The sequence below is a fragment of the Barbus barbus genome, assembly GCF_936440315.1.
Source record: "Barbus barbus genome assembly, chromosome: 49".
Lineage (NCBI taxonomy): Eukaryota > Metazoa > Chordata > Actinopteri > Cypriniformes > Cyprinidae > Barbus > Barbus barbus.
Window position 1 is genome coordinate 20430626 of NC_136727.1, and position 23132 is coordinate 20453757.

At 36.3% G+C, this 23132-nt stretch overlaps 1 protein-coding gene across 2 annotated transcripts; it reads right to left on the reverse strand.

The window, feature by feature from the left end:
* Positions 1-795: 795 nt before the first annotated feature.
* On the reverse strand, positions 796-21537 carry LOC306867181 (serum response factor-like). 2 transcript variants are annotated; one of them, XM_079412757.1, is made up of 8 exons: positions 20775-21537; positions 17505-17771; positions 8794-9037; positions 7252-7437; positions 5556-5657; positions 5279-5470; positions 5080-5150; positions 2409-4235 (listed from the first exon to the last, which is right to left on the reverse strand). In XM_079412757.1, the coding sequence occupies exons 1-8, from the start codon at positions 21210-21212 to the stop codon at positions 4146-4148; spliced, it is 1590 nt and encodes a 529-aa protein (XP_079268883.1). In that variant the 5' UTR covers positions 21213-21537; the 3' UTR covers positions 2409-4145. The 2 variants fall into 2 exon arrangements, with proteins under 2 accessions (XP_079268884.1, XP_079268883.1); XM_079412758.1 differs by lacking the exon at positions 7252-7437 and having other exon boundaries at positions 796-4235.
* Positions 21538-23132: the final 1595 nt, after the last annotated feature.

The window sequence follows — 23132 nt, forward strand, 5'->3', positions numbered from 1 at the left end:
GTTTTGAACACTTAGGAACACATTTTTCTTATTTTAATGGCAACCTTACCAAAACTTTCTAAGAACACATTTTTGTTAGCTGGGAAGCTGCAGTCATATTTGCCACTGTTCTGCCAGTTTTTGCATGCGAAATCTAGCCAATTTAGTGAAAACGTCATTGCATCTAAATCAGGTGAGAAATATGCACATTAAATGTCAGAAAAAAACCTGTTAAAAATGAGGAAGTGCTTTTATGGATCATTGACTTTTTAGCCAGAAGCAACAGTTTTAAGTTAAAAACATCTTGATGGATTTGTTTCTTACAAACGTGCAGCTATTCACTTCACGAGGCATTAACTGATGGACTGGAGTGGATTATTGTGATGTTTTTATCAGCTGTTTGGACTCTCATTCTGACGGCACCCATTCACTGCTGATGATCTGATGAAGAAACAAACTCACTCCATCTTTGATGACCTGAGTGTGAGGATATTTTCAGCTAATATTCATTCTTGGGTGAACTATCCCGTGTCATTACTAACACGTAAATTTGATAACATTCAGATACTAACTGTAAAGTTTAAATGGAAAGTCAAGTGCACTGCATTTTGGGACACAGTATTCAAATTGTGTTAAATATAGTTAGAAACAAAAATGTGCATACTAGGCACAGTGAACGTACTTTAAAAATAATACAAGTATGTAGTATGAGCAATATGTCTGCATCGGACCAATTTGACAAAAGTTGATTTACATGAAAACATTACACTATTTTAAAATGCATCACTCACGATGTCCAGCTTGTGTAAAATTATTCTCAAATCTTTCTTTTATTACAAAAGAAAGCTCTATACATAATTACAGCATTTCTTTTACAAGTATGTATTCGCTTTCATTGTTCATAAGATCAACTTAAATTTGAAATCAAATTAAAACTTATCCCAGCAAGTAATACAAAAACAAACAATCTAACAAAAACTAATTCTTCAGAAAATGGCACTGTAGAAGATAATGAACATAAAGCAAAGGTTTCATTACACTGCTAAAGGAAAAACACCAGCACTGACGACGTCTGTGCTTCACATTAAAACTAATCGATACGGTCCACTGAATATATCCAGGGTGCAGAAACACTCATTTCAAACGCAGCCATATGAGCCATTTACAGTTGAAGTCAGAAATCAGATTATGTACAATAGGCCATATACAGTATGGTACATTCAACACTTTCTTCTAGTGTTTACACAATTTCATACTTTAACAGCCGATATAAAGACAGTCAAACACACAGGTCATATTCCACTCAAAAAATTAAAAACAAAAATCAGAATAACACTTCACAAAGCAAAACCACTTTATTATTTTTTGCATTGTGAAAATATTTGACAATATTCTCAAAAGGTGATTTATTACTGTAATACAGTACAAATATATCTTATTAATTAAAAGCTATTTAACAAATGCTAACAATATCAAACCACCTTGCAATTTATCATTTTATTTCTGAATCAGAACCGAGCAAAAAGGTGGTTTAAAATGTCTTAAGACAAAAACAAATAAAGTTAAAAGGAATAGTTCACCCAAAATCAGATTTGGAGAAATGTAGCATTACGTCACTCTCTCACCAGTGGATGTTCTGCAGTGAATGGGTGCCGTCAGAATAAGATAATATTTTTCCTCAAAGCAAAAGTTTAAAATATCTTGATGTATTTGTTTCTTACAAACATGCAGCTTTTCACTTCACAAGGCATTATTTGATGAACAGTGGTGTGGATTATTGTGATGTTTTTATCAGCTGTTTGGACTCTCATTCTGACGGCACCCATTCACTGCAGAGCATCCATTGATGAGCAAGTCATGCAATGCTACATTTCTCCAAATCTGATGAAGAAACAAACTCATCTACATCTTGTCCTGAGCATGAGTACATTTTAAGGTAATTTTACATTTTTGGTGAACTATTCCTTTAATACTTAATGCAAAATATTTTTTGTTCTTTTAGACTGGAGTGAAATATGACCTGGACAAGTTCTTGAAAGCATTCATGAAATTCATCCAAGAACATAAACAACTCAAGAAAGCCTTCCCCTGGACTTAAAACGCATTAAAACGGAATAAAACAGTCAAATACTTTTGTTCTGGCCGCTTCATAAATCCCACAATGTTTTTTTCATTCGTTATCCGGTTCGCGCTGGTCAAACAGGCCATGTTGTGCTCAGATCCACGAACTGAAAAGACAACGTCATTCCTGAAACTCTCGGTATTGCCATGGTCCATTTAAATCGGGTTAACAGTTCGAGAAAAAGGCTTTATGGTCCAAACTTGCAGTCTGAATGAGTGAAATCTGTGGAGAAAAACCAAATGAATCGTATACACAAGTTGAGATTTACAGCCCTTTGGATGCCGCAAGAAATCCAAATGAAATAATAAACAAATAAACAGTGACAAATTAAAGAAAAAAACTTTACAATATTAATATATGGGTGCACATATAAACACTTTTACTACATTTGATTTAAGTTATTTCAGTGAAAAGCCATTCTAGTACCTAGTAGCAGATCCATCATGTATTTGAATATTTTGGTAAACTAACTAAGCCACGAGAGCACAATCCACATCATTTATTCACCTGTGATTGCGCAGCACCGCCGTTTTCGGTACGTTGTCATGCAGTGCAAATGCAAGTCAGTGTTTTTCTCTTACAGCATCATAAAAAGTGAAAGCATGTGAAGCCTTGAAGCAGAAAAGTCGACTTCTGACAGCTAGATTCAACTCCAGCTATTGAGATGTACAGTATAGTTTGGCACAGCATTACAACATGGAATGACATGCAATATTTTCCCAACATTTTTGCAGTACGGATCATGTTTAAATCCAAATTATAGCAGCACATAGAAATAATCTGATTATTTTAGGGTGTCCTATAACTTGTAACTGACCCTTCGCAAAGACTCGCCTCTGTTATGTCCAACCAAGTTCTCACAGCATGAAAAATACATCGCGGAGCAAAGAGGAAACTGACTACGTGCCAAAAGACAAGACAGAGCAGGTTACCTTTTGGTAAGAAACAAAGTCTCAGCTTTCAAATTTTGTAATTTAAGAAATTCAAACAATAAATACCGTTTTGTGGCTCTTTAATTTGTCATCTCAGATCAAGCTGCTGTGCTATAATACTAGTTATAGCACAAAATAACCATGAATGCACATTAGAAAGTATCTTGTTTCAACCGCAGAAAGACATCAATACACATTTTTCAAGTTAAAGTATACCGAAGTTAATCTACTCTGTCTGGTTTGTCGGACAAAATGGCAGATTTGGTGTTATGATTGGTCAGATCGCCTGTCAAACTCCCAGCGAAGGGTCAATTGAATAAAGGCCATAGATAAAGTAATGAGGGTGAAAAATTGTATTTTAAAGACATGATCAATTCAAACTGTACATGAAGCCCCTAGTGAGTGTTGATGGCAGTGCGAGAGTATCCAGCATTACTTTTAGAGCAAGTTCACACATCATTTCCTCCTCATGTCTTTCCAAGTCTGATGATGGTTATATGATGGGTGCTATTGAGCTCTAAAAATGTGGTACTTGGAGCTCGACCGCATCAGTCACCATTTATTTAAATGGAAAGGTTGGACAGAATCGTCCTTTCTGAGTGAAACATTCCTTAAAGCGATAAACAACACTCAAACCGCCATTGAAACTATACCAAAGAGCTGATTTCACAACATCAATTCTGGAAAGAATCCATTTTTGACCTCAAAAGAAAAATGAATTACAAATCAGATCAAAAGAAGCATTCCCAAAAAAAAAGAGAAAGATTGAACTGAAGATCCTTCAACTGTTGTACAGCAAAGAGGTTTGAATTTACTGAAAGTGAACATAATCGTACATCTTTTTGCAAAAACAGGTGAAGACCCAGCAGACGTCTCTATGAAATCCTGAAGTATAGAAGCACGCGAACAAAACTCATCCATTATCACACTACCCACCACAACGAGTCCGTGAGGAGACGCGATCATCCTTCACTATAGATGTATGTGAGGGGCTTGTGAACCCCACGCAGCGAGAAGGCAGTAATAAATATAATGGCAGTCTGATTGCATGGCATGAGTGATCCCTGGAATATCAGTGTGAGTGAACGGTCACACCGGCCTCGTGTTACGGGTCAGTCTCCTTTGGGATTGTCCAGATTCACCACCCGCAGCTCCGTGAGGGTGGCGCTGCTGCTACCGGTGGGCTGCTGGTTTATTAACATCTGAAAGAACAAACAAAACTGAATTAGAGCCCAATTACTGCGCACTCTTATCCGTCTTCATAAGCATACGTAACAGCACTTTGCTAACTGCCAGTCATACTATTATTAAAATAGTGGTCACAACATTATACGAATAGTTCGAATGTTTTGAGAAAAGTCAAAAACTAAATTGTTGTGAATACAAATACACATGTGTAGTGAGAATAATGTCAAAACATTATAAGAACAAAAGAATAAAGGGGCAATGTTTTGGAAATAATGGCATAGTGTTACTAGAATAAATCTGCAATGTTTTGAGAACAGTCTTGTAACATTACAAGAACAAAGGCATAATGTAATAAGAATAAAATCACAAATTAAAGGCCTAATGTTATGAGAATAAATATAGCATTACAACAACAGTCACAGTAGTTTAAAAATAAAGTTGTACAGTTTGACAAGAAAATCATGTTATGAAAAATTTTTTGTTTTAAATTATAACGTTACAATATTTGTCAAAAAATAAAAAGGGCAATGCTATGAAAATACAGTTGTTTTGTTTTAGGAGAATAAAATCAGTGTTTAAAGAATAAAATTTTACTATTCTGAGAATAAATGCGTAATGTTTTAAGAATAAGCTTAATATTGAGAAGTTTTGAAAAAAAAAAAAACATTACGAGAAAATGTGTGATTCAAGAAAAACTATTGTTTCTACTGACTAGAACTTTAATAGGCCTGCTTCAGATGCTACTCTCACAAACAAAACCCACTAAACTTTTGGATACAACAATGCAAAACATTTACAGCGTGCGAGGCAAAGAAACAGAGCATTTCTCGACATTTATTTTATTGTTAGCTATATTACCGAATGTAGTGGAACGGCTGAAACTGGGATCTGTACAGTTCCAGGAGGTCCCGTGAGAAACATCTGAGGAACTGCACCCAAACACAACCAAAACAATCAAATTACAGTGTGTTCAAAATGTTGGAATTAGCATAATTACAAGTTCCAGACTTTTCAGTGTTGTCTGTGCATTTAGACACACCGTGAGGGTCTGACTGACCTGAGTCTTGGGCTGATGTGTGGGACATGTGCATCGTGCCGGGTGCTTGTGAGAAGGTATTGAGCACAGTCAGACCCCCGTCGGCAAGGTTAGGGGTGGATGTAGCATACATGACGTGCGCTCCAGGGTACATCATGTGACCTGCCACTGAAGAAGGCACTGAGGAAGTGACTATGGTAGCGGTGTGGCTTGCTGTGGGAGAGAGAGAGGAGACGTCTTACTGAAGTCACTGATCAGAGCAGTATCTGAGCGTAAGAAAGGGTGATGCTGTAAGTACCAGTGGAGCTGCTGGAGGTCTGGCAGATCTCTGGACTGCTGTCACTGCTTAGAGGACTGGGGTGAACCTGGATGGCCTGTAACTGTTGAGCCATCGCACCACCTGACACACAAACCACAGACACATCCTCAGTGCACTTCATACTGCCCATAATTACATGCGTGAATCAATGCACCACGGTAAAAATAAACCATTCAAAATTATTTTCATTGAAATAAAGCTGAGATTAAAATAAATATTAGGTGGCAAATGTAAACTTTAAAAAAAAAACTAAAAATTAGAAATGTTACCTTGCAAACTAAATTAAATAAATACAAATAAGTTGAAGTACTTAAATGTAAAAAATTAAAGCAAAAAAGAAAACAAACTAATAAAAATGACAAGACAATAACTAAAATTTAAACTAAGATTAAAACGGCATATAAAAATTAAAGCTAATTAATAAATACACTGCAAAAAAATTATTTTCTTAGTATTCTTGCCTTGTTTTCTAGTATAAATAAAATAAAAATTGTTGAATCAAGACTTGACAAGTGAAATGACTTAAGATATTATGCCGTTTTAAGCAAAAACTAACCAAATTTGACCATTTCTTTTCAGAAAACAAGCAAAAATATCTGCCAGTGGGGTAAGAAAAAAAATCTTAATTCAAAGGCTAAACATTAGCAGATAGTTTTGCTTGTTTTAAGCAAAAACTAATAAAATTGACTTTCTTTTCAGAAAACAAGACATAATATCTTAAGTCATTTCACTTGTCAAGTATTGATTCAACAATTTTTAGATATTTATACTAGAAAATGACAAAAAAAAAAAAACTTGCAGCATACTTAAAATATCTGATGAAAAACTAACTTAGAAACAAAAACAAACAAATAAAAAGTTGCCATGGTAACTACCTGAAATAAGTACAAAAATGACAAACTGAAATAAAAAATCTTTTTGGAAAAAAAGGTAATAAATTAGATGAAACCCTAAACAAATTAGAAATGTTGCCCTAACTGACATATAGTTTAAAATATGGTTAACACTTTACAATAAGGTTCATTAGTTAACATTAGTTAAGAACATTAGTAAACATGATCTAAGAATGAACAATACTTCTACAGCATTTATTAATCTTCATGTTAATTTCAGCATTTACTGATGCATTATTAAAATCACAAGTTGTGTGTGTTAATATTAGTTCGTGCACTAACATGAACAACAAACAATGCATTTATAACACATTTATTAATGTTAATGAAAATACAGTTGTTCATTGTTTGTTCATGACACCTCATTGTAAAGTGTTACCAAAATGAATTGTCTTTAATAATAGAGGCTTCAAAACATGAATATGAAATAAAGTGCAACAGTTTTTTTCTATACAGACTTGTGCACTACCCTAAACAGCCGAGTGCAAATGATTTTTATTAATTTTAGTAACAAATATTGCTCATTTAATAATTACATAATACATGAACTGTTACTGGTGATGTAAAATTAGAGTAAAATTCACACACAGTTAAAATAATTCATACATTGAACTTTCAATTTTCGAATAATAATAATAATTTCAAATTATCACTTGTTTTTTGTGTTAAAGTAACACAAACTGGCTTGAAGTGGCATGGCTATGACGAGCACATTTGAGACCGCTGTAGCATGCAGGTCGTGGAGCGCAGAGGGTTCACAGAGAGTGTGAGGAAGCACTGACCTGAGAGCGAGACCGCGGCCGGCAGGCGGAAGAGCGTGGCCTGTGTGCCGGCTTGTGTGTGTGCGGGGACAGCGGCGGCGGCAGAGGAGCTGCTGCTGTTTTGCGTCTGTGGACACTGTATGGCCAGAGAGTGTGTCTGCAGCTGACTGAGAGGAATAGTGTGTGTGCCAGGAGGAAGAGAAGCGCCTGCGGGACACACAGCGACACCCTCAGCAAGCCAAGCAGAGCGCCACGCACCAAACACGCGCCCGCTCCAGGCCTAGTCACTGCAAGCGCAGATTTTGACGAGACAAGACTTTGCATCGTAGATATTTTACAATTCTAGTTTAAATCAAATGCCAAATTATAAGAAATGTAATATTTGTAGGTTTCATGTTTTTTGAAAAACTTTTATACTATTTTAAATAAATATGTAAAAAATGTCAAGTGGTGTAACCATCAGTCAAAAGTAAATGATATGCGAGCATACACATTGAAAGATTCTTAAATATTATTTGATTTTGGGGAATTGCACCACATGACATTTTACAACCTAAACTGACCTTGATTTGTTATAAGGCTAATATCTGATATTTTAGAGCTAGATCTGATATTTGAGAAATGTATTTCTAATCATTAAGTGTTATTTTAGTCTCACTGAGGTACTATTATCCTTTCTAGTAAGATTTTGTATCAGGTTTTAAAAATAATAAATATCATAAAAATAAAAACATCTATAGTATAAAAAACTCAGATAATATAAAATAAATAATAAATAAAAATACTAATAACATTTGTAATAAAAACAAATATTATTAGTATTTTTTATTTATGATTTATTTTATATTATCTGAGTTTATTATTAATAAATAAATAACTTGCTAAAAAACTAATTAAAATACACAAACACACAAATAAAGTTTTTTATAAATAAATAAATATATATATTTATTAGAAATTCAAATTATACAGTTATTAGAAATTCAAATTAGAAATGTTGTCTTGGCAAGCTGAAATAAAAAGATTTTAATATTTTATTTCAGTAAATGCTTATTTTATTTCAAGTATTTATTTAATTTTTTTTGCATGTAGACTTCATATTACTCAAGGTTTTCTTTTCAAGAATTTCTTTGTTTAACCAGGCATTTCTGAGATCGTTTACTTAAGACTCACAAAAAAATAAAAAGTAAAATAAAAAGAAGAAAAAGAAAAGGTGTCCAGAATGGACTTTTTACAAGTATTTTTGACAAAAAAAAGAGAGCATTAAGTCATGTTTTAAAACAATGATATATTGTAAGTTTTTCTACGAATCAAGTAACTGTTGCATCACTCTTGATGTGAATAGGCCTTTACACAGACAAATCAGTTGAAAGCAGAATTCAAAGTATGCAGACATGCAAGCAAAACAGTTTGTGTGTATTAAAACACAAAGACGTCATGCAAGCTGATGCGGTGCATCATGCAAAACCCCTCTGGAAAGTCAAATAAGCCTCAATCTGTGAAAGTGAGATAAACATCATGCAACAAACAACGAACAAATGAATGAATGACGAGGAGCCCCACCTGGCATGAGCGTGAATCCGCCGGGCAGCTGCATGACTCCCGCCGGAGAGCTCTTGAGCACTGTTCCGTTCGCACTGGAGATGCTCTGAGGATTCATCGACCAGCAGGTGGTGCTGCTCTGAGTGTGCATGGAGACGGAAGACGAGGAGGGAGAGGAAGAGGCCGACGACTGTGTGGTGGTGCTGTTGGTGCTGATGCCTCCTCCGGGTAAAGAGACAGCAGTGAACGTCGGCTTCATCATTTCCTGCAACAACACACAGAAGTAAAACCACCGCTGACAATGAGCTTCCATTTGAATTCACAATGAAAAACACTTCATGTATTCATCTTGATGTTAACTTTAAGATTTACTAATATATTATTCAAATCAAAAGTTGAATCTGTCAATATTATTTAATGAACCTGAGCTAACATGAACTAACTATTAACTGTTGTATTTTTATTAACTTTTAATAATGAATGATAATTAACTTTAAAAATGAATCAAAAACTAACAAATTTACTGCGCATTGTTAGTTGGTGCATTTACCTACATTAACTAATGGGACCACACTGTAAACCGTTGGCAAAACTCTGTTTTAGTTCAATCAATATTCATTTTTGTCACAATGCAGCACAGATATGCTAAAACTGGCATTTGTGGAAAAAATTAAAAATATTTAAAATTAAAAATAAGATTTTTATTTTTTTGTATGTATTATTTATTAATACAAATAAACAAATAAAAATGAACAAATAAATAAACAAAACCAATATTAATTATTATTTTTTCATTATTTTAATTTATTATTTTGTTTTTAGTTTATTCATTCATTTTATATTATTTGTATTTATTATTAATAAATACATAATAAATAACATTTAATTATCAAATAAACAAAAACAAACTATATATTCAGATGATTTTTTATTTATCATCTTATTTTAATTATTCATATTTATGTTTAGTTTATCAATTTTGTCTCATTGTTTATTTATTATTAATAAATAAATAAAAAAATGAACAGATACTTAAATCCATTAAAAATCATATCTAAATATATTTGTTTCTATGTATCATTATTTTAACCATTTACTCATTTTATTTGTTTATTTACTTACTAATTTTGTATTTATTATTAATAAATAAATAAAAAATGAACAAGTACTTAAAAATACATAAAAAATTATAATACATTAGTTTACATTTATCATTTTATTTTAATTATTCTGTTTTTAGAGTATTTATTTACATATTCACGGTGTATTATTTTTAATAAATACACAATTTCAACATTTACAAATAAATAAACAATAGATTTGTAAAATATCTAAAGTTTAACAGGTACAACAATATTCTATAAAATTAAAAGAGATAAAGATTGGCTTAATATTAACAACATCCTATGAGTGAATTAAGGAGCTTTTATTCTGTCTTACTGTAGAGCCTTATTTATATATTACATAACGTAATAATGCCCATTTGATAATCCAGTCAATTAAATACTTCACAAATGAAAGGTGCTTCATCTCATTTCAGCATTTGTAATGTATTTATTTGAAACCCAATGGACACAAACCAAAAGATACGATTATTAATAATCCATGAAAATCTTAATATGAACAAAAACAGCTGAAACCTCAGGATCTTCTTTAGTGTTTGGAACAAGTAAATAACATGATATTTGGATCAACTGTCCCTTTTAAGATGTCACATTTTCACATAACATTTATTCCACAGAGTGTTCCTGTGGCGGAGCAGGGCTTATTGATTGCAGCAGAGCCTGTGCGTGTGATAAAGGCAATTGTGTCATGAGGATCCCGCGAACGGCAGCTGCCTTCACAGGAAAACAGGTGTCCACACAGCGAGAGAGCGCCGCTATTTCAGGCAGCTCTCCTCCAGACCTATGAAACAGGGACGACCGATCCGCCGGCCTGTGCGCTGAGCGACACTGAGGGATTTCTGTTCTCCAGAAGAAGAAGAAGGGCACGGGGGAGAAATACGACAAACACTGCTACTACTCAACTCATAATCAATCACTGTGTAGTCCTACTGAGCTTGGTTGAGAGATCAGAGCGAATCAGATTAATCGTACAATTACATTACACTTTTAAATACACTACTGTCAAAAGATTGGATTTGGTACGTTTTTAATGTTTTTGAAAGAAGTATCTTCTGCTCAGCAAGACATTTGATCTAAAAAGAAAATAATTTTGTGAAATATTACTACAATGTAAACAGTGTCTTCTATGTGAATATCTGTTCAAATGTAATTGATTGCTGTGATCTGCAGCTGTATTTTCAGCATCATTACTCCAGTCTTCAGTGTCACATGATCTTCAGAAATCATTATAATATACTGAAAACAGTTGTGCTGCTTAATATTTTTGTGGAAACTGTTTGATGAATAAAAAAGAATTAGAACAGCATTTATTTGAAACAAATCTTTTGTAACATTACAAAAGTTTTTACTGTCACTTTTCATTTTATACCATTTAATTATCAATTTAAAAAAAAAATAAAAAATAAAAAATAAATAAAATACTAACCCTAAACTTTTAAACTGTGCTGTAAAAAGACTGGGTTTAGGAAATAAATATGTATTAAAAACAAGTTGTTACACTACAATAAAACAAACAAAAAGAAAAAACTCAATTGAATTTATTTTTAAAAAAGTATTTATATCTATTAAAGAAAAACTTCAGAATGCAGACACAATAAATAAATAAATATATGTCAGAATACAAGGCTTTAAGTCCAAATGTACAGGACACTCAAAGGGATGGCTCACCCAAAATGGACATATATGACATTTACTCACCCTAATGTTGTTCCAAACCTATATGATTTTCTGTCTTCTTTAGAAAAGAAAGGCCAAAAGAAGATATATTGAAGAATGTTGGTAACCATAGTATTTTTGGTCCATACTATGAAAGTCAACGGCTACGGTCAACTTTTTGGTTAACAACATTCTTCAAAAAATGTAATTTTTCACAATATCTTCTTTTATATTCTACAGAAGCAAGAAACTCATACAGGTTTAGAACAACATTAAGGTGAGTAAATGATTTTTGGGTGAACATTATATTTCACTGCAAAAACAATCCACTTTTCTTACATGAATACTTCACCACAATCGTATTTGGTTGTTTCAGTTGATGGAAAAGCTTCACACAGAACGTGTGCATGAATGAAAAGAAGTCGTCCGTCACAGCATGCAGGTACCGAACGGAGTTCCATTTCAGTGCCAAATTGCAGGGACTTTTGGCATATTTAGCATCTGTAACCGAAAACCAATCCACGTCATAAAGCCCTGGAGAATTTGAGAGCCATCAAACTTGGAAGAAGGGATCCCATTCCCATTATGACTTTTCAAAGCATGTACTATATGATGAGCTTGCCATCAACTCAAGATGAGGATCTGCTTTTTTATTTTTATTTTCTAAACAGATTCAGGTTTCTCATTTCTGCATGCTCACTCGCTGCTTGCCCTAAATCAGTAGGGAAAAGGGGGGGATATGTCATCCAAATGTGAAAACAGCTGCAGCTTATACGGAATGTGATCAGCCATGAGCCAAGAAAGTGTACTGGGAAAACCAGACTATATAAGGACATGCAGACAGCATCTAATCCTTATCAATGAGAGCTGGATACAAGACATGATTGGGGTGACGTTAACTTCTTAAATGTGGGCAAAACTGGAGTATGCAGGATGTATGCAGATAGTTGAAAAGGGTTTTTTGTGTGAGAGCAGTGCATGATTTCTTTCGAGGTTAAAACACGCTAGTGTAGTCTGGAAAACCAAGACCTGCAAAGGTCAAGAAACTCAAGAATGGGAGTAAGTTTCCACTCAAATGATGGACTACGGAACCATTAAGAATGATTCTTATTTATAGGGATGCACCGATACCACTTTTTCCAGTACTCGCCCGATACCGATACTTTTATTTTTGGTACTTGCCGATACTGAGTACCGATGCTGATATTTTCATTGCATTTGTAAAAAAAATTTAAATATTGGGTACAGAAACTAAAAGAGTATGTATAATGTTAATTGGTTAACTTCATTTATCAAATAAATAGTCAAACCAAAATTTATTCAAACACCTTTAAAATTTCTCACATTATCACGGTTTATTAGCTATAGTTTACAAAATGGTAATAAAATATGACAAGAACTCTGAACAAATTCAGCTTGATAATGTCAGATAACTTTGATAGAAAGGTACATAATGGATTACAATCAACCAAAAATTATTCAGACAGCTGTTAGTATGACAATATTTACACAACTATCAATACTCTGTCGGGCCACCCTTAGCCTCAATGACAGCCTGTAGTCTCCTGGGCATGCTGTAAACCAGCTTCATGCAAACCTCAACTTCAGTTTTTTTGCCAGACTCGGTCTGAATAATTTTTTGTCCCAAATTTGTATCAGTTTTACTGGTAGTCCACTGTATGAAGAATTTTTGGTTATAATGTGTCACAGTTTACTTTATTTTGATTTGACTGTATATTATCTTTGGTTATTTTCACACTTAATTATGCCCATTAAAATGTATTTTACAAGTTTTTGTTACTTTCACTGTTCATTTTTTTGCTCTATGGTACATCATCTTTAATTTAATAGCATTAGAGCTGCTCCATTGCAGCGGCTCAGTACTGTAATTACGCGTTTTGCTGTAATAATGCAGGGAACCACTGGTTATAATGTGCTACACACAGGTGAGTGGGCCTGTACAAACCACCTGTAGTAACACACTCTCCTCTATGTGCACTAGACACTTACACACACTGCTGCGTGTACACAATCCCACAAAAGACTCAGCAGTATATGTATGTTTACATGCTCATGCACTACAAATCATCAAAATGTTTCTCTTTGCACATGTACAGTATTTATGTGAAGCATTCGTATAGTCTGTATTTTTTATCTTCTATTTTTTAGTTTGTATAGGGTAAATACTTATATATAGTATACTTATAGTTAAAATCTGTCAGTAGGTTAGTTGTGTATAGGTTAGGTTTATAGTGTTTTTTACTTCATTGTTGTATGTCTGTACTTATGTAGCACCGTGGTCCTGCGAGACAACATTTCGTTCCACTGTATGTCCCCACATGTAGCGGAATGACAATAAAGCTCAACTTGAACTTATAAATCTCCTGTGATATTTTCAGAAATAAAAGTTGCTTTTTTTCATCTGAAACGTGCTGCAATTTATATTCCAAAGCCACTGGGGAAGTCGTGGCCTAATGGTTAGAGAGTCGGACTCATAATCCAAAGGTTGTGGGTTCGAGTCTCAGGAATTGTAGGTGGGGGGAGTGAATGTCCAGCGCTCTCTCCACCCTCAATACCACGACTGAGGTGCCCTTGAGCAAGGCACCGAACCCCCAACTCTGTCAGCGTGTCCTGAACATCATAAATGCTGCCCACTGCTCCGGGTGTGTGTTCACGGTGTGTGTGTGTGTTCACTGCTGTGTGTGTGTCTGTGTGTGTGTGTGTTCACTGCTGTGTGTGTGTGCACGTTGGATGGGTTAAATGCAGAGCACGAATTCCGAGTATGGGTCACCATACTTGGCTGTATGTCACTTCACTTCACTCATATAATGCATAATCAATCATGAAGCAAGCAAAACAAATCAAATCCTGCACTGTGCGTATTTGTACTGGTGCAGAATGCGAGTTACAAATACAGAACATAGCGCATAGGCTGTTAGTTTCACTTTCACCAGAATGTCGTGTATGTTTAAGGTTGAAAATAAATGGTTTATAGTGAATACCCCTATAAATTGTCTAATATTTACGATTTAGTTTTAAGCCAAATGAACATCAATAAAGATCACACAACGCTCTCTCCCTCCCTCCCGTTAAGTAACTTGTGTATTGTTTTACTTACTTGTTTTTGACATATCCGACCCAACTACAAACTATCCAGTGATGTCTGTGAGAAAGGGATATTCACTCGACGAGCTCGTGCATCTGCACCGCCGCGCGCTCAATCCACTCAGCGTGCTATGCTTAGCCCATCAGCTCGCACACATCAGCTATACAGGCGTCAATACTGAATGTTTAACATTCATTTCATTGCATGCATATACTTCGTAGACATCCTTAATCTCTAATAACGCCATTCTGCTGTCTGTTGTTCTGTTGTCTGAATATGGCACTTATCACATGTGTGTGGTATCGGCGTTTGGTATCGGGGCATTTTAACGAGTACGAGAACAGGAGCTCAGTATCGGGCCCGATATCGATACCAGTATCGGTGCATCCCTACTTATTTACATGTAAAAAAATATTTGACACAGTCAACTAATTAATAAACCAACTAGTCTAATGAGAATAATCTAGTCAAACCAACTATATTAATGATGTCAAGTAGTGAGTTAATGCTGATTTTCTTTTCAGCAATACTTTTAAGTGGTGCTTTAAATTAGATTAGAGCAATTTGTTGTGCCACCTGTCCAGAACATTTTTAAGAAGATGTCAAATCATCAAATTAACAATTAAGTTTAAACTTTTCTGGCAATTTAAACTTAAAAAACAAAATCTGAAACCGGTTGTGCTCCGACACGATGTGCCCTGACCATTTTTAAGATAAAGCATCAAATTAACAAGTTTCAATGTTTTTCAACAAAAAAAATATACCAACTCTACCAAAACACATCTCAAAACCTGTTGTACTCCAGATACTTATTGCAAACTCCAAAAGAAAAACATCTAGTCCATGCAACATTGCGACTCGCATCCTGAAAGTTTTTTTGATGCATAACATGAGCAAGTTTCAATATTTTTTGACCACATTTTCTACCAACTTTCAAAACAACTCATAACCCATTGTTCTCCAGCCAGCTATTGTGAATACAAGACTGTGTCTTAAGTGAGTGGACTTAATGAAAAGCATTTGATTCTCACAATTTCTTGTGCTGCGTGTCCTGAACATCATTTAAGATGATGCATCAAATTAACTTTTCATTTCAATTAAATTTCAACTTTTGTACCAAATTAAACTTTTTAAAATCATGTCTTGAGACCCAATGTGCTTCATCAAGCTATTGTGAACAAGAATGTGTCCTAAGTGAACACCCCCTAAAGAAAAGCTTCTGATCCACACAATTTGTTGCACCATACATCTTGAAAGTATTTTTTTTTTTAGATTAGGCCTATATCAAGTTAAAGGCAGGTTTGTAATTTTTCAAAAACATTTTAGAAAACTGAGTCGGGGCCGAGTACCAAAACAAACGTGTAGCCAATCAGCAGTAAGAGGCGTGTCTACTCGTGATATGGAGGAGAGGGCGTTCAGTGAACAGCCGAGCCAAGTGACAGAAAGATAGAGATGGCGGATAAAAAACAAAGAGAGGAAAACGACTGCAGAACGATAAGGCATGAAGTAGGACCTGTGTAAATATCGGATCAGCTTTCCAGCGCTGGAGAGAACTCAAGCGATCGGACGCCGAGGTTGCTTTGTTTCTTCTCGATGAGTAACACCGTGTTTACACCAGACACGCCGCGACACGACAGCTAAAGCCTGCCTACACTGGACGCGTGTATTTCAGCCGAGAATGTAGTTGTTTAAAACTCAAATCTGCGGTTTATTTATAAAAACAGCGCCTATTTGAAAATGTGCTTCGCCGATTTCGGAGACGTGAGCTCCACGCAATCACCGGGCGCTCAGTGCTCATGTATCCCGAAGAGAGGAGCATAACCTCGGCTAGTCCTTCTGACATTTGCCGCTGGCTCTGATGTCTCTGTAGTGGATAAACATAAGATATTATTTGTTTTAGGTAAATCTAACAGGTAATCTTTGGTCTTTATTCTATTGTTCTATTAATATGTTTAAATGAAAACGAAAAGAGGCAGTGTTGTTTGATATATTTCGTCTCTAAACACAGTGAGGAAGATTGCAGCAGCCAAGGCGAGCTGACTGATGTTATCAAGTACGCTGCTCTTTGCAGAACTACCAGACTTGCGTCGTTCCGTCCGCGGGAGTTCACACACCAAGTCTAACTCGTGAAGTCTGAGCTACCGAGGATGCAAGTCCGAAATTTGCGCACTTGGTATTAAGAAACGCGCGCAGACCTAACGTTATGTCACCAGACTATTTGCCTAATCTTCTCGGTACTTTAGACCGCGATGGAAACGCGGACAGCAACAGGTCTGGGGAAAAAAAGTTCCAGGGACATACTGTTCCAGGTAATTTCGGTGGAAAAGCGGCTTTCACAGAACTAGTCGTGCCTGGGTTGCGTAGGCAACATATATGTGGGGCGGATCTATCAAAATAGGGGCGAGACCCTTTTGGGGTAGGGGCGTGTTTGTTTTGGTGATTTCAAATATCAACATTGGCTTCCAGAAATTGCTTACCCTGCCTTTAACAAGTTCCAATCTTATTCTACCAAGTTACTCAAAATAAAAAAAATGACTTGAGACCTGCTGTGCGCTATTTAACTGTTGTGAACAAAAGAATGGATCCTAAACGAACACCTCTAAAGAAAAGCATCTGGTCCATTCAATTTGTTACTCCACGCATCCTGAAAGTTTCAACTTTTTTCTACCAACTTTCACAACATGTTTTGAGACCTGTTGTACTCCATCAATTTTACTATCATAAACCCAAGAATGCATCCTTAGTGAAATACATCTTGTCTGTCATCATGTCTTGTAAACAACAGCACCCTAACTTATGAGCATAGCATCAACTACTTCACTGAAAATATGTCTCAATGTATGTACCTTTGGCTCTGTGAGACCATCAGCCTCTGAGACCTGGTAGGTGAGGTCCGTCTCCTCAAATCCCGTGGCACTCATTCTCTGGTCTGATGAAGGGTCCGTACGGGGCGGAGAATCAGGGGAATTTAGGCAGGTCTGGATGAGGGCTTTACCCGTTTCACTGGTGATCATGGGCTGAAGTTTTCGCGTGGCAAATGTGTAGACGTGGCCTGTCTCGCTGGCAACCAGGAGCAAAACTTGCGTCCCCGTTAAGGTGGATAATTCATAAGCCTGGAAATAATAAGAGGAAAAGCCAGATAACGATGAGCCCTTCTGTATTAGAGTGACATTTACATGACCTGAGGACACAGATTGATAAGTGACAAGCTTGTAGTAAACTTAACACTGATTGATTGAACAACAATGACAAACATCTTGGAATTGTCACAAATGTTGTGTGGTTGAACATTGTGTGGAGATTAATGAACTGGTAAGAAGTGCAACTAATTGCAACTACTGAGCCACAGATACCAGAGAAGCCCGTCACATGTTCCTGAAGGTCACCTGTGGCCTACTCCCTTCGTGCCCGACTTCTGCAAGTAGGCCGGTTCTCAAGATATGCAAATGTATTAACAATGTCTAGCACTGCAGTAACCAGATCAGGCATCAGGGCTATTTCTGCCGAGACAGGAATGAATGATAATTGAGCGAGCAATGACAAATGAGTCAGAGCAGATGTGGAAACTACCTTCAACTGAATCCCTGTCAGAAGTGTCAGACCTCAGCTGCTCACAGCAATTGCAGACGTGGTTCTGACTGAACTGAAAAGAGCTCTTGAGAGGCAGGACTTTTCCGGTTTGTGTACATGTGGTCAGCGAGTGTGTATGTTGTTAAGGCCTTTGCTGTTGAAATGTGTGTGGTGTAAACACAACAGTAAACTGGTACCAGTTTAGTTCTATAGAACTAGTTTTAGTAGCACTTGAAATAGTAAAGTACTTGAAATAGTAGTTTAACAACAGTGGTGGTGTAGTACTAGTATCAACACAGTGGTATGGCACTACTATCCGTGTAGTGCTAGTATGAGTACAGCACTAGTGTAACTGGAGTCGTATGGCACTCATAAGCTTATAATAGGATCAGTATTGATATACAATGAGTATCAGTATAGCAGTAAAACTATTAGTACAGTAATATCAGTAAATTTATATGGAGCAAGTAAAAGCACAGTACTAGTATGAATATAGGGGTGCTAGTGTTCTTAAAGTACTAGTAGGGCTGCACGAGTAATCGAATGCGACTGTCATGCACATCTCATCAGTAAAGCCAGTTCTGTGATTAGTAGTAATTCTCCATCACCTGCTTTCAAATGGAGCAGCATTTACTACACAGAGCTGTAGTTCTCTGACAAGCTACGCAAAAAAATAAAATCGCAGACGATATATTCGTATGATTATGACATCAAAGAAATAGTTTGTGATAATGACAGCTGTTTGCGTAGCTTCTCAGTGAACTACGGCTCTGTGTAGTAAATGCTGCTCCATCTGAAAGCACGTGAAAACACCACATTTACTAACATGTTTTTACTCCAAACTCACTTCATAACGTCAGTCGAGTGTTTGAAATAAACCCTTCTGTGAGATGAAGTGGCTTCTTGATTGTTGATTAGCATTGCATTATAGATATACTTTATTAAAATGAAAATTATAATAAGAAGAACTCATAAATCATGTATTGCCGTGGTCGTGTGTTTATTAGTCGCACTGAATCAATGAAAGCAGTTAAATCTTCTGTTTATTCAGATGCAGCGACAGACATTTGCTGGATTTGTTCTGCAGGGCGTATTTGGACTTTCCGCGCGAGATTTACTACTGATCACAGAACTGTGCTTCACTGAAAGATACGCACGACAATCGAAGCTTCTGCCTAATCGCGATTTCATTTCGATTTATCGTGCAGCCCTAAGCACTAGCATCACTAAATTGATATGGCATCAATGACAGTCCAATAACATCATTAACAATTTAATAGCAGTTGCAAATAACTAGTATATAATGATAAACTAGTACAATATAGTGAGAGAACACTAGTATGCTAAGCAATAGCACTTGTAACAGTATAGATGAACACCAGTGTTGATGTAGTAATACCATCAATGTAATTGTACGGCACTTGGTTACGTTCTAGTACAGAACTAGTGTATAGTGCTATGGTACAACCAGCCTAATGGTAAAACATATTTTTAGGTATATAATTCATAAAATCCTGAGCACTTGTATCATGCATTTATATGCGTTTTGAAATTGTGTGTCAAAAATGGATGTCATTGTCATTTTACTGCAAGACAAATTTACCTGTGCGTATAAATAAAATAACCTAGCACTAGTATCAGTATACTATGGTACTACAAATGGTCAAATATAATCCATTTAGAGATGGTATAATTAATTTAGAGCAAGTAAAAGTACAATAATATAACAGTGGCACTAGAATTGGTAAAGTACTAGCATTAGCAAGTTGAATTTAATTGATACAGAACTAATAAAGGTACAATAATTTGAAAATCACAAATATTGCTACAGAACTAGTGTGAGTGTTATTAACGCTAGTATCAGTAACATTTTACTAATTGTACTAACTAATATGCTACTAGTCAGTAAATAGTGAATGAAAAACACTAATGGGGTACAGTACTATATGGTTTAGCTGTAGAAGGTGCAAGATTATTATTATACAATCTGTATTATATAACAGTATTAGAATTAGTACAATAATACTAGTGATACTAATATTTCTAAAGTATTAGAATCACAGTAGCAATATGAAACTAGTGACACTAGTATTTCTACAGTATTACAATCAGTACAATAATAACACTAGTGATACTAGTATTTCTACTATATTAAAATCAGGATAGATATAAAACTAGTGACACTAATATTTCTACAGTATTATCATCTAAAACAGTTTGTACTAGTATTTCTACAATATTTGAATCAGCACGATCATATAAAACTACTAGTGTACAATACAGTACTAGTACTAACTTGATAGCACTCTAGCAGTGGTATAATACTAGCAACAGTGGCACTAGTACTACAGTATTAGACTAATTATAGTGATTTAAACCTAGTGATACAATCAGTACTGTAATGTAATAGCAGAGTATCAGTTTGCCGTGCTAGTATTAGCATGGAGGTTTAGTATTAGTGATTATGTTACTCGTACAATACTACTGTTAGCTAATTCTTGACTAGCAGTAAGAGGCACACGCACACACGTGCTGGTTTAACGTACCTTCTTCATAATGCCAGTCTTTCTCTTGCTGAAGGTCGTGTATCTCCTCAGCTTGTTGTCAATAAACTCCATCTTAATTTTCACCCGTCCTCGCGTTTTCTTGCCTGGTTTAGCACCGGCCACCCCGGTGGAAACCCCTCCGTATCCCGCCGACAGTCCCGCGTGAGATCCCGAGGATGCACCGACCTCCATCTCACTCCTCTCCCGCTTCACCCCTCTCCTGCCCACCGCGTGACTCTCCTCATCGTCCCCGGAGTCCGAGTCTCCGTCGGAGCCGCTCAGCACAGCCTCCACCGACGGCCTGTCGTCGTATCTGACCCCGTCGGGCAGGTTTATGGCCCCCAAAGCCCCAGATGTGCTGCCCACCTGTAGAGGGGTCAACCCCGTGCCATTACCGGAGCGCCCGGCCCCTCTGGCCGTCCCGTTTCCCCCTAACATCGCCCGCAGAAGGTGTAGAGATCCCAGATCAAACCCAGCAGATCGCTTCCCTCGAAACCGAACTTACCTCACATATGCTAGGCTAGCAAACATTAGCTCAACTCAGCAGACTAAACGCGCGGGATCTGGAGTTTGAGGACGGATATATGTGTCTGTTTGAAAGCCACGATATAGGCAGCTCGTGATTTTCAAAAACAAACCTCCAGAACTAGCCCTTTACGACCATCGTACAAAGTTTGCAGCGTATAGTTTCCACCTACAGTCCATCAATCAAACCTCATCGGAACTTACGCCGCGCTGGACACATTTGGAAACAACGAATCACGACCGTGCCTCAATGTGCCTCCGCCAACAGAACTAGTTACCCGCACTAACGCCAGAATCGCGTAACATTATTCACTTTCAACACATAAATGACTTTATTTTGGTCGAATGTAACGTTTGTGTTTGTTGAAACGATAGAATTGCTGATAGCGCGCTTATTTAGGGAATTTATCTCACGAGGCCGTTCGCCTGAAGATCTACTTTCCTCCATATAAAGCGAGGCGATGTTTCCTTATATGGTGATGGCTGTCCATGTACGGTGAGTCACAGCGCTGCACTCTGATTGGTTACGCAAACCTCTCCGACTTCGTGATTGGTTGGATTCTAATTTGGCCGCTAGAAATGGTTTACGTCATGCACAGCGAACTAGTAGCACATGTTCCTGGACCTTAGACCCTGAGTAATATAAACGACATAAATACACCATTTCTGGCGAGGAATGTTTGAAAAGGTAAACCACATTCACTTAACGAACTTTTAAAACCAAGAGTGTGTTGTTGGACTGGCTGCTGAGTTTAATTTGAGTACAAACAGGTGAATTTAGAGCTGTGTGAATGAAGCCATACTCTGGGTAACCAGCAGGTGAGGCTCTTACGTTAAGCATTGGTTTAAAGTTAAACTAAACTCAATCTTTTGGTGTCTCACGCATCTCATGTGCTTACAAATACTAAAATGCATTACCGCTTTTAATCAGTTTTGAGCCTTCAGTCAGCTTTTTGCTTTGACGGTTAGACTACATTAGTGCCATTGCTTTTGCATTGGGCCCAGAGAATACAAGCATCTCACTAATAGTAGTAAAGTAGGTGCTCTAATGTCAAGGCAGTTTCCTAAAGCTTTTAGGTTCTAACCCACCCAGTCTCATAATGTACTTACTACAGGGTTCCTATGGGGTTTGGAAAAGTATGGAATTTGATTTTCTTTTTTTTCAGGTCTGGAAAAGTATGGAAAAACGAAAGCAGAGTAGGAAGAAATATTTGTTTCCAGACTTTTGCGTCTATTTAGTTTTTTATAATAGAAAATTAGGAATGTAATGAAAATTAATACATTTATTTAACAAGAAGTGAGATTCCATGGCAGCTGTTTAGTGATTGTCAAATATGCACTTTTTCATTATGCAAAACGCAGGTTATAAGCATTATATAGCATCAAGGACCTTTGCAAAAATAAAAATATGCAGACTTTTATGTGCGTACTAGAAACCATAAAACTTAGCATATAGGACAATGCTCACTGAGTCATCAGCCCATTTCACAGCGTGGTTTCTTGGCCTCCACAAAGTATGCGTTAAAGAGACCTAAGGCCTTGAAATATATCCAAATATAAAGCTGAAAATAATGCTCTATGAACCATTTATGTTAAATATGGTCTGAAAATCTACTGAGAAGTTTGGAAAATTTGATTCTGGAAAGTAGGAACCCTGTTACTTAATCCTCTTCGTCCCGTGAGAGACACAAGGCCACAAATCAATCTCATGAATAATCACATAAAACCATCAGAAAGATGTCAGTCTAATAATATATTCACATTATGCACTATGCAACAATAAATTTGTCAAAAAGAAAATCTTTACATTCTAAATTTTGTTGGTTTTTCCAG

Coding starts and splice junctions, on each gene's coding strand:
- LOC306867181 (XM_079412757.1), bottom strand. CDS start 21,212: ATGTTAGGGGGAAACGGGACGGCCAGAGGGGCCGGGCGCTCCGGTAAT. Junction 17,772..20,774: donor AGACTGGCATTATGAAGAAG/GTACGTTAAACC, acceptor TATTATTTCCAG/GCTTATGAATTATCCACCTT. Junction 5,471..5,555: donor GACCTCCAGCAGCTCCACTG/GTACTTACAGCA, acceptor TCTCTCCCACAG/CAAGCCACACCGCTACCATA.